Consider the following 11,664-nt stretch of genomic DNA (forward strand, 5'->3'; position numbering starts at 1 on the left):
GCCTCAATTTGGTACATTACATGACGAATATTACGTTTCTGGGCAGTGATGTCCCGCGCGGTCCGTATCTGGATAAGAGGTGGCTCTATAGCGGAACACAATGCGTGTCGACTGTGCAGAAATGCAGATGACAACTGGTTCAGCATGAACCCACATCGTAGGATCATCCGGTAGCGAGAGCCGGTCAATTGCTTTGACAGCTCTCACCGGCCTCAAGACCCCCTGGTCGTCGTGGGATCGTTCCCCCACGAGCCGTCCCCCGGATCTGCGGGCAGGACTGCTGATAATGCTTCGAGAACCATCAGATCATCGCTGCGGTCGGCGACCGTCAGCGTGCGGTGGTACTTTTCCTCATTTCTGATAAATCTTGAATCGCGGGTCGGAATACTACTGTACTGCCTGAGCGCTGGGTCAAAGGGTATGTAGCACCATGCACGAAGGAGTTCGTGACAACCATCAACGATTCCCCGCTATTCCTTCCTGAGGCTGACAGTTGGGCAGTAATCCTCCGATCTGCTAGGGACTCTTCATCTCAAAGCCAGACTGTCGGACCGAACTGAGGTGCCACAATATGTGCTATAACTGAGTGTATCGTGGCCAGTGCCCAGGATTAAGGCGTTCGTCTCCGTCTCTCGCATGGAACAATTACGCGTGCGATTATTGCGCATGACCAGGGACACGGTACCTTTGGCTCGGGTCTTGCATGGGGCATCAGATTCGAGAGGAGGCGTCTGGGGTGGTTGTGGCCAGGCCTGAGATTATCCACAGTGAAGCCAGTGCTGGTGAGCACGAAGCTTGACAGGGAAGCCCCAGATAACGTGCGATTCGGTTCAGCACGTAATCAACGTAAGTTGACCAGAACCTCATCCCCGGGTCGCCTCGAGGGTTCCCAAAGTGGCCTGTGACGTTGTATCTCTGTAGCTGCTCCGTAATCTCCCCCACAAGCTGCCGATTCGCATCCCAAGCGAAGGGCAAGCGAAGGCAAGCGAGGCCCCAAAAGTTCCACGACCCCTGCTCGCCAGCGGGGCGGCGGGCTGGGGCTAGGGGAACGTTCACCGTGGTCCCGCGGCCAAAGACAGCCATGCGACGACGAGGCACGGCTTCCTAGAGAAGAGGGCGGAAATTGGGAATGGTAAATCAAAGTTTTTGTCTTATTATGGCGGGTGGAAGACGGGATGCGTGCTCCGCTGCAACGGCGGCGGCTCACAGGATCCGAGGTTCATACAAGCTCGGGAACGCCTTCTTCATCCCTGCCTTCTGCTGGGAGATAGATAAAACAATTTTTTTGGGTGAAAATAAATAAAATCGATAAAATAATCGGTTTTCGCAACGAGCGTTGTGAGGCTGCAAATGGCCAGGGGTGTTCACGACTTTACCCCCTGACGGTACCAAGCCCATGAGAAGATCCTAGAAGCGCCGCCTGCAATGCGATGGGGCAAGGAGCGCAGCAACTCTTGCTCAGGTGACAATGAAGTGGAACGTTTGCGTGTGAATAATGTCAGAGACATAAGTGATATGCTGCTTCAGGGGGACAAATGGTATTGAGGCTCGTTTTGTGCACGCTGCTGGAGATATGTGGTTGGTACAATTTGTGCAAATCAACGCCGCCTATTAGGCGCTTGACGTTTCGTGTGACTTTCAGGTAGGCGCCCACTTGCGCGTCACGGCGTTACGGCGGCAGCAATTGGACACAACGTACAAAAGCAACGCCAGAATGATACAGAGGCACATATCAGAGTATGGAGATGCTGAAGCAGAGTATTCGCTCGAAACGTTGTGACTATGGATTATCATATGTGATGGCCTCTCATACGCCCAGTGAGAATGACTGTCGCCGCAGGCACGTCACGCGCAGAGGGCGATTGACCAATACACCTTCGAATGATCGATGAGTATGTTCATCTGGTGAATACATGGCTGCATAGTACCGGCTTCCAGACAAGCTAAACACCTGAAGGTGCTGTATCGTCGAATCCAAGGCGCTTCTCATGATCAGTCCTTCTTCTTGGCCTCAGTACCTCCGACACGACGGAACTTTCTCTTGTCCTTGCGGCTCATCCTGGTCTTGTCTCTCGTTCCCTTGCCGCCCTCCCAGAAACCGCGCCCTTTCTTGCCAATAACACTCCTTCCACAGAAACCGCAGGCTTCGACAGCATAGTTCTGTTCTCTACTGCACCATCCGCAGATCATGCGGTTCGCCCACTCGTTGATGTGGTCTTCAGCCTGGTCGTGACACTTGTCGCATGGGTGCACCTTGCTGCAGCACGAGAAGCGGAACCATCGGTAGGACCGCTTGTAATGTGAGCAAGCTCCTCGATCTGGTAGCGGGTCGCCGGCATGGAGCCCTAATTTCTCCTGTCGTCGTCGTGGCCCAGTCGAAAGTGGTACTGCTCCACGTGTGATGGCGAGGAACTTGACTTCTGGTATCTTGAATGTAAACTTGCCGTGGCATTCTCGGCAGACATTGGTGGTCACCTCTCCACGGACAGAGACGAGTCCTAGGCCAGGAGATGAACACCTCCCGCAGGTAGGTACAAATGTGCTGTGAATCCATTAGCGTTCTGTTCCCTAGAGATATCACGGAGTATCAAAGCCGTGCGGTGTCACAAGTAGTGTGCCGCAACTGAAAAATGGACGAGACATACCTTGGTAACATGTCGGATACTGTACAACCGGCAACATCAATGAATCCACCTCGAACAGAGTTTTGATGTACCAGCTCTTGGCGGAACTTGATTGAAAAGGCCGTAGCACACTTTTTGCAGCTGGCTCCTTTCTCGATGCCTGGCTTCAGCCCGGTGACCTCATTCATAGTCCTACACCGCTCGCATTTGACATTGATACCGAGTATGGAAACCTGTAGTAATTCAATGCCGTACAGCTCGATGGAAGGAAATGAGATCGAAGTACCGCTTTCGACCTGCTGAGTCATGCGCTCTTGCGTATTGTTGTCCCCGATGTCCAGAGCAGCTCCTCCGCCATCGGAACCATCTGAATCCCAATCATCGCTGCTATCATCATCCGAATCATCGGACGCATCGATGAAGGTCCACTCGGGAGGCCGAGAGATAACCTGAACATGCGGCTTGTCGTCCTTGCCAAAATTGCTGGGCATTCCTGACTTGGCATCCGCCTGTTCTGGCTGACCATCGGGCACCACTAACGGGAGCTGTTTCGCGGAGGTCTGAGCAGACTTTGCCAGCAAATGGATATTCTGAGTCAAGTAGTTGAGATGGCTCATCAGCGTCATCTGGCTCTGCTGAGAAGCTCTGGCGGCAAAAGCCTCCTCCAACTGCTCGGCGTCTTGAGACTCCACATCGTTGAGAAGAATTCTTGGAGACTGTAGTGGGTATAGCAGAGGGATAATGAGCTGGACGGAGTTGATGGCTTGAAGTTCCGTCGGCAGCTCCAAGCGGCGCTTGGGGGTCAGCGGTAGGTTGTACACAATGCCATCGGCGGACTTGTGGAATAAAGACATTCGGCCCATCCGCGACTCCAACTGCCTTGTTTCCTGGGCACGTCTCGCTCTGGCCTCTTCAATCTGCTCCCTCGTGAAGGATTCCTCGAAAACATGGCTTCTAGGGACTTGGACCGGTGTTGGTTTTGGCTCAGAGCTTGCCGGTAAAGATGCGCTGGCGCCCAAGTTCATAGCCGAAGTGTCCAGATGCCTGGTATCTTTGAAAGTCATGAGAGTTACCGTGTCCGACTTCTGCTCGGCCAAGAATGACTCGAGGCTTTTGTCGAGGGCATTGGTCAACGCGAGCAGTGTCGCACCCGGCTTGTCCTCGACTAATTGGTTCCAGCCCTTCTCGATGTTTAGACTGAAACCCCGAGGAATCTCCTTGTTCTTCACCCGAAGTAAAGGGGCATCCTCAGGGTACGATCTCGGAACTTGTATCTCACAATCCAGATAGTCCAATTCAAAGGGAAAATCGGGATCTGAAGGCTTCAGGTGGAATGATACATTTGTAGTCCCATTTTGCAGTGTAGAGACCTGCGCAGAAAACCGGCGCTTGAGCTGTTCGATTTGATACTTTCTCGGATCTTGTGTCTGCGAGCTCGGTATGGGTTTGCTCACTACCCGCGACGCAGATGGCTCTGTTACGGCTTGTCGCCTTCCACTGCTCCCAGCCGGACGTTGTGTGACGGGTATCATTGTCCTGTGGGCTGGCTTCGAGATGGGCCGGATTAGCTAAGAAGGACAGATACTTGCGAGGGAGCTCAACGTTGGATGGCTCCGCCCCGGCCAATAATTCGAAAATCGGATTTGACCAATGCCAAAAGACAGCGAGTGGTGCGCAGGATAGTTATGTAGTTAGACGCACAGTGGCAACTGAGTCACGATAATGGGTTGTGCATGATCGTGTGCAGAGCGCCAGCTTTCATCAAAGTGGTTCAAAATGAATCATATTGATTAATTTGGGCCGGTGACGTCGGCGTTAACGGTGGCGGTTGGCGACCGTTGGCGCCTATGGCCCCGCCTAAAGTCCACCAGAGCTCCGGCCGGTGGGCTCGTGCTCGAATGTGTATTTGGCAGGCTTCCGATAGTTGGAATGGTATTATACATCTTAGCCTTGTAATTGCCCTTCACTCTGCTATACGATGTTGCCCTGGAACCAACCTGTTCAGACCGGAACGCCTATCTACTCCAAGAGCTACCAGGAATAGTAAAGGTTCGATTGTGTCGAAATGGCTATCTGAGTCCACGAGATCTGCCACTAACTAGGCATTTGCAAACACTGGGCGAGGCAACGAGGCCTTTGACAAAGAAGTCGCCTTTGGTGCTGGGCGAAGCTCGTAGACGGCCTCCTGGCCAAATCTCTCAATCTACACGGAAGTTCAGGAATCGGGGCAGTCTCTCTTCGATGATTTTCTGAGGTCAGGCATCCGTTCATACTGACGTTGTACATCCGGCCTCTTCCGCATGCAGTTCACTGGATGCTTCGGAGAATCATTCGCTCTCTGATTGATTGTTGTCCGTCCTTCGTCCCTCTGTGTTGAGAACAGGCGAATGAGTGGGTATGCATCGGCTCACCCGGGTACCCAATGGACTCTACGCGTCCACTGGGTTCGCTACGGAGAGGGAGCACAGCGCCTTCGTATCCCAGGCCAACCTTTCGGTGTGAGCATAGCATGCGGCATGACTGGGGAAGAAAACATGGCTGATGCACCATTGAACAGACAACTACTCGCTGCTTGCCAGATGCGTGTTCAGCCTGCTCCGCCGTGCCCAGTTTGCTTTGCCTACCCCATTAAATGATTTTATCTCGAGTTTTTGCCATTTAATTGCCGCCTGCCTTTCCGGAGGGAGCACGTAACATGGCCGCGATTGTGCGCAACGCTATTGACCGATGAATAGTGCCAACACATCGCTTCGCCAGCAGATGACCTTGATTTTATGCAAGTCCAAGTCAGCCCGCCCCAGGCGGTGAGGTGTCACCAAGGTGGGCGGGGTGAAGCACCAACCCCATTGCCGTGCCCGAGCCCATGGGGAGCATTGAGCGATAGTGGGGGATCGGTGACCAGATTTCCCGCCTGCATGCCGTTGGCGTTCTACAGAACATGTGACGGCAACCCGCGATGCCCGCTGTCCAATTCATTCTGGTCCGCTGCCACGATGACGCAGACTCCAAAAGTCTAGGAATCTTGATGTGAGTCAAGTGAGTCTGGTCCTCTGGCTTGTCTGGCATCGTCCTGTTGGTCGCGCCGGGAGGGTTGTCGCCAGCCCAAGTCGCTGGTATCCGGGTCTGCGGTTGGCAACATACTGAGGCGCAGGGGCAGCCCCAACGCGAGACCGTTGGGTCGAAAGATGGGGGTTGTGTGTCGCGCGGTCGGTGTTTGTACCTTCAACGGGTGGGATACTTCAGGTACGTTGAACGCAACCCATGATATATCCCACAGGAATAAAACAGTTTATATCATTTTATCTGGAACAGGAAAATACTGCGTGTCCATCCATCGAATGAAAACTGATTATACCAAAACTGGCTCCGCAAGCTGAAAGGCAGTATTTTTAACAAGTGAGTCAGCGAATATACGAACTCTGGACTATGCGCTGCCCAGAGCTGTAGGTCTATGGTATCGCGTCAGCATAGCGGCTGTGTCTGGGCTGGCCAAGGCAGCTCCGCCATGATTACCATGCTCACCCCAGAATCCTTATACCACTTACGAAGAATATAGCAAGCAGCACTTAAATCCACTTTACCCGACATTTTCTAATTCTTTTCTCCCCTCGTCTTGAATCTTCTGGATTCGACCGTGGTGGCCGGGGTGCCCCGATCGGGTAAATCTTGAACAAGAAAGAAATGTCTTGCATTGACGTAGCGGGTCAGGTTGCCCCAGAATCTCGACTCACCACACCACCTCGGTCGAAGCATGGGCGAACGGATGGCAAGTCACCACTCCCACCGACAGAGCCTTGTTACTTCAGCCTTACACACCCATTTCCGATGAGGACCGCGAACCCAGATCTATGTAGATTCCCGTCCTTCGCGACACCTACACATTCTTTTTGGCTCACCCTGTTGAATTGCCACGAGGCCGTGGATCGAGATTGAATATACGTGAATATCTGCCCGATAGTATTCGAAACCTCGCTCTATCCTGTAGCGATCGTACTTCATCGTCGCCGCTCGGTCTACCTTCCAAGGCCTATTCAAGATTAAAGTTCATCATCAGAGTCATTCGTTACATTATCTCATGACCTCAATGTTCCCTGGGGCGCATACTCCATGCGCTACATTTTAGTTGCGGCAGTGATTTCCTATATGGGAAATGCGTGATATATGTGAAGGCTGCATTGAGAATGAACACCGCAAAGCCTCGATCAACCTCATCCATGACTAGAACTGAATTGAGTGTATGCATGGCCTATCGATGGTCTGTGGTGCGCAGCGTTGGCTATGCCGTCAAAAGGACTCAGTAACATGGCTCCACGTGAATTGACCAGTTGGTACACTGTGCAGGTTCCAAATATGTCCAGAGCATTGGTTGCGTTGGACTCATCTTGTCGTTAACACAACACAAAGGTGGTAAGATCCTTCTTGACACATGATCAGGGACTGCGAAAACATTTTTTTCAATTAGCTAGATGGCATGTAATGCGTGTATCATGTCAGGTCAGCGAGGCAACGATCTCACGGTGTATCCTACATGCGTACTATGACAACCCGCTGGTTCTTCTGGGACCGAGGGTTCGCTCTGCCTCCTACATCTACGGCGCCGTATCTTGTGCTCCGTTTTTACTTGATTCTCCGCATATTACGAGCTTCGCAAACTGTATTTGGTCCTAGATCGCTTCTCGGATTCCCATGATCTCCATCACCCAACCTGTAGTTATCTTGGCATCCCTCCTCAACTTACACAGACACCAATAAAGCTTTGAGGCACCAATGTTGACAAAGACCTGACTCTGGCGATCTGGAAAACTACCAACTCTCCATCCCGCGTATGTCCCGGACAGGTACGGCTGCTGATCCTTGAACAAGTCGGCGAATCGGAAATGTTGCTTCCTCGTCAATGACTCCCGGCTGGAATATGCGACTCTGGCATATAGCTCAGAGACAGCTTGCTGCTTTTGCTGCCAGCAAAATTTGGTTCGGATTAACATGTGGCCAATGCGAAAGCAAGTTCTCAAGACGCACTTTGAAGACAATCCCATGATTGGCGATCTGTCTTGGGCCTTATCTTGGAATGGAGGAAGTGAGAAAGAGTCAAGTGGCTTCTCCTCTCGTGCAGGTGCTTCGATATGTGTCTTTCCTGTATCCCTGAGACTGGCTTGGTGTAGTGCTTGTCCGCGAAGCTCCTGAGAGCCCACGAGAGATACGCTCTTGGGTCAGTCTTTGACCGTCACGAGTACAGCATTCCAGTCAATATCATAATTCAAAACGTCGTCTCTAGCGGCGACGTCATTGGAACCGCTGGGCGGAACTTGGGCTTCTTCTGAAGGTGGAGCTTCGGGAGAACGGTACTGTAGATTTGGACCATATTCGCTAGCTGATCTTGAGCCGACATCTAAGCGGTGTAACACGTTGGATGGCGGAATACACCCTTCGTCCAAGTCGCTCACCTCGTCATTTAGACGAAGCATATCTTGCTCCATTTCATCATCCAGGGGATACTGGTTAACTTCATCCCACTGAACACTTTTACCGTTCAATTTATAGTTGTCCAGGTAGGCCGCAGATATGGGCACTGACTGTACTGATCCCCCAAACGATAATTTCTATCCATTTGTGTTAGTCCCTAAATTCTAGACAAATTTAGATCAAGTATTGTGACAATGTAAACTCGGAGAAGACCTGGGTTTTAGACGATCCATGGTTGTTCCTTGGAATCGATGCCAGGACTTGACGGCTTTGCCGTCGCTGACAGCTTGCATAGGGAACTCATCTGGTTCGGAGCGTCGGCATACACACTCATATCTGGATCCCAGTTTGCTAGCTTTGAGTAACTGGAAGAGGCTAGATGATGGTGCTGTTGGAACATGTTCGTGTTGCTTCCCAATGTGGCTGCCGCCACGCGGGGATGCCCCTCGCTGGAAGGGCAATGATGGACTGCTTCTCAAACTGACATGGTGCTGGCTGCTTCTGACATCAAAGGCAACTTCGGTATGTATGACTGGGTTGAATTGGCCCGCCATATAACCTCGGGATTTGAAGAAGGCTGGGCCATATGGATTGATCGGAGTGAAACTGTTCGAAAGACAAGAAGCGCCTCCAAGGGCGTCCTCACCGTAGCATATGGGCATTAGCCTCAGTCCAAAAGGGGTTTCGGGCAGTCTAGACTCTCGGTCTGTCAATAGACCGATTACCTGTCACTTTGATTCAGACTTTGCATTTTGTAACGGCGCTCCTCCAGAGGAATATCCCACACCCTGGGGTCGGCAGGCTAACGAGATGGTTTGCAACCGCTCGAATTGCGTGAGTGGGGTCGAGGTGCGATGCGTCGAAGAGGGAGAACATCGCCAAGCCATGAATCAGTTGGCTACTGGTGCTAGAAGCAGAGGATTCAGACACATTGATTTCATGACACAATCGTTTTGAAAGGTTGACTAGTTGACCCGCCGAAGCTCTCTGCCGGAGAGAGGACAGCACATCACCAGGTCTGAAATCATGGTATACTGGATTCGGTATGGAAAGAGCGGAGGACCTGGGTGTTTGGGTATGCCAGACTTCAATTGCTTGGAGGCCTGATCTTCAACGCAACAGGGTGGAACTTTTCCATTTTCTAGCGGTCATCACTACACGTACATATGTGAATGGATATGAAGACAAAGAATGCGAAATCGGAACCATCACCGGACACGTGATGATGAATACGACAAGGTCGTATCACATGATTTCAGTGAACCGCAGAATATGCCAAACATCACTGCATATTGCTGAGGAAGGCGCAAAAGATGGAAGGAGTGAATATGGAACATATACAGGAATGCATCTAGAGATCCAAATGCAACAGAACCAAACACCCCACAAGTGAGTCCGAAACTAGACCTGATTGGGGATGTGCGGGTACGTGCATTGGAGTCGCATGACACCGGGCTGCGCACCTATCGGGCCCCAAGCAACCAAGGGCCCGCTACTCCAACTCCCGAGGGTTTTGCGTGCGGCTTGCAGATCAACATATCGCATGTCGTTTGATCTCGCCTGACAGATCCGTCTTGCTGAGAAATCTCCCGTCAATATTCGGGCGCCAAACCAACATCTGGACGCACCAGCTCTCGGCTTGGATAGACGGCACCCGGAGAGATACCCACCTCCACTTACTACCCCGCGACGCCTGTTATCAATACGTCACACTCACCCCTCAGCCCCCAAATCCGCCCGTCGCGAGGCTGTCGACGAACGGCCTTGCGCCGAGTAGCTGAGATCTCCGAGACTCCGAGTGATTTCGACAGGTGGCCGAATATCAACCTTTGAAAGTCGGCGTAGCAGTGCAGCATCTCGACATGTTCTCCCAGGTAAGCCAACCGCACGTGTAGTTATCAGGCGCAATGACTGGTAGGGCGACGAGATATGCCATGGAAGTGCGCTCGACGACGATAATATCCTACCGTCGGGTATCATATTATGATGATTGCCCTGATCTGGGCTGTGTCCCTCTGAGAGCGATAGCGATGAACAGCGCTAATTCGGCCTTGTTCATAGAAGAAACCCTACTCTGCAATCACTGTGACCGTTGATCGGCTCACTAGTGAGCAGTATGAAGAAGACGATCTAAGCGGTATCCCCGATCTGGTAGAGGTTATCAAGTTGCAAGCGTCAGGTCCCGCAGAGGCTGCCCGATCTATTCGGAAAAAGCTCAAGTATGGAAATGTCCACCGCCAGCTGAGAGCGTTGACCCTTCTGGATGGCCTGATCCAGAATGCCGGCCCACGTTTCCAGCGTGCTTTTGCTGACGAGCCACTTCTGGAGCGCTTGCGAGTTTGCGGAACTTCTGACCTATCGGATCCCGAGGTGAAGAAGAAGTGCTCAGAGCTGTTCAGGAGCTGGGCTACAGAGTACAAGAACACGCCAGGTTTAGAACGCATTGCAGTACTGTACAAGGTATGTCAACCACACAGCACGTCTTTACTGAGTTGCCTAACCCCAATAAGCAACTCCCACGACGAAAACAAGTGGTTACCCAGGACAAGTCCAAGGTTCTGAAAGAGACTGAGAACCCCTTTCACGATTCCGAGGATGAGGCAGAGCGACCACCCCCTGCACAGGCATCGTCTTCGAAACCTCCTGTAGCCTTCCCCCAGCCCAACCAAACGGTGCAATCTTTCAGCCACACCAAGTCTTCCTCGAAGTCAGGCTCTTTCTTTGGCTCCTCCAAGGACAAGAAAAAGGACAAGAGCAAGAAGAAGCCGAGGCCGTTCAACCTTGAGGCCGAAAAGGACACCATGAAGGTGTCGATCGCCGAGTCTTCTATTGCCGCTACCAACTTGATGAATTCCCTCCAGAGCATCAACCGTGAGCAGGAGCGGATCTCCGAAAACGCCGCCGCTGTTCAACGTTTTGAGACCTGCAAGAAGCTTCGAAGGAAGATCGTGCGCTATGTAAGTCGTCCCCATATGCAATCTCCCAGGGACGATACTTACTATCACAGATCCACCATGTTGAGGACGAGCAGTGGCTGGGTGGCTTGTTGCATGCCAACGATGAGCTGATCCTGGCCCTCATGACCTTTGAGCAGCTGGACCGTTCTATTGACGCGGACAGCGACTCGGACGACGAGTTAGCAGAGCAAGCCCATCTGTACAGGAGTAAGAACTCGCTCCGTTTCCCTCCATACCTTCCAAGCTGACCATTACAGTGGCAACTGAGAAAGGAAAAAGCACCATGTCCCCCACGGGAAGCCCCGACGCGGGCAGTCCTGTGCCTGACCTTTCCGGCCTGAACATCGCTCCACCCCAGCCGCCTCGTCCTGTGCCCCCGCCCCGGCCGTCAGCCGTATCCAAGCCATCTGCGGCTTCCAACCCTTCTCCTCCGCCTGTGCATGTCAACGACGAGGACGATGTGGCTTCTGAGGATGAGGATGAAAACGACCCTTTCGCGGACAGGAACGCCGTCGCAACGCCCATGGTGGAGAAGGGAGAGCCCAAGTGGTAATGAAGTGGTTGAACTTTGTCTGGTGTCGAGCGACTCTTTGCGTCTTTTCTCATTCGTAGCCATCGTA

The 11,664-nt window shown here is 52.3% G+C and overlaps 3 protein-coding genes across 3 annotated transcripts; 1 reads left to right on the forward strand and 2 right to left on the reverse strand.

Annotated features, from left to right (window-relative positions):
- Nucleotides 1-1,992: 1,992 nt before the first annotated feature.
- Nucleotides 1,993-4,156, reverse strand: JN550_007020 (uncharacterized protein; the record flags this gene model as incomplete). The annotated part of the gene is made up of 2 exons (XM_049318824.1): nt 1,993-2,542; nt 2,646-4,156. 2 exons carry the CDS (start codon nt 4,154-4,156, stop codon nt 1,993-1,995), a joined length of 2,061 nt encoding a protein of 686 aa, XP_049170915.1.
- Nucleotides 4,157-7,834: 3,678 nt separating this feature from the next.
- Nucleotides 7,835-8,487, reverse strand: JN550_007021 (uncharacterized protein; the record flags this gene model as incomplete). The annotated part of the gene is made up of 2 exons (XM_049318825.1): nt 7,835-8,224; nt 8,314-8,487. The coding sequence occupies 2 exons, from the start codon at nt 8,485-8,487 to the stop codon at nt 7,835-7,837; spliced, it is 564 nt and encodes a 187-aa protein (XP_049170916.1).
- A 1,462-nt stretch (nt 8,488-9,949) lies between these two features.
- Nucleotides 9,950-11,597, forward strand: JN550_007022 (uncharacterized protein; the record flags this gene model as incomplete). Its single annotated transcript, XM_049318826.1, has 5 exons — nt 9,950-9,961; nt 10,149-10,547; nt 10,598-11,044; nt 11,095-11,251; nt 11,302-11,597. The coding sequence occupies 5 exons, from the start codon at nt 9,950-9,952 to the stop codon at nt 11,595-11,597; spliced, it is 1,311 nt and encodes a 436-aa protein (XP_049170917.1).
- Nucleotides 11,598-11,664: the final 67 nt, after the last annotated feature.

This window comes from Neoarthrinium moseri, assembly GCF_022829205.1.
Source record: "Neoarthrinium moseri strain CBS 164.80 chromosome Unknown scaffold26_Wmoseri_CBS_16480, whole genome shotgun sequence".
Taxonomy (NCBI): Eukaryota; Fungi; Ascomycota; class Sordariomycetes; order Amphisphaeriales; family Apiosporaceae; genus Neoarthrinium; species Neoarthrinium moseri.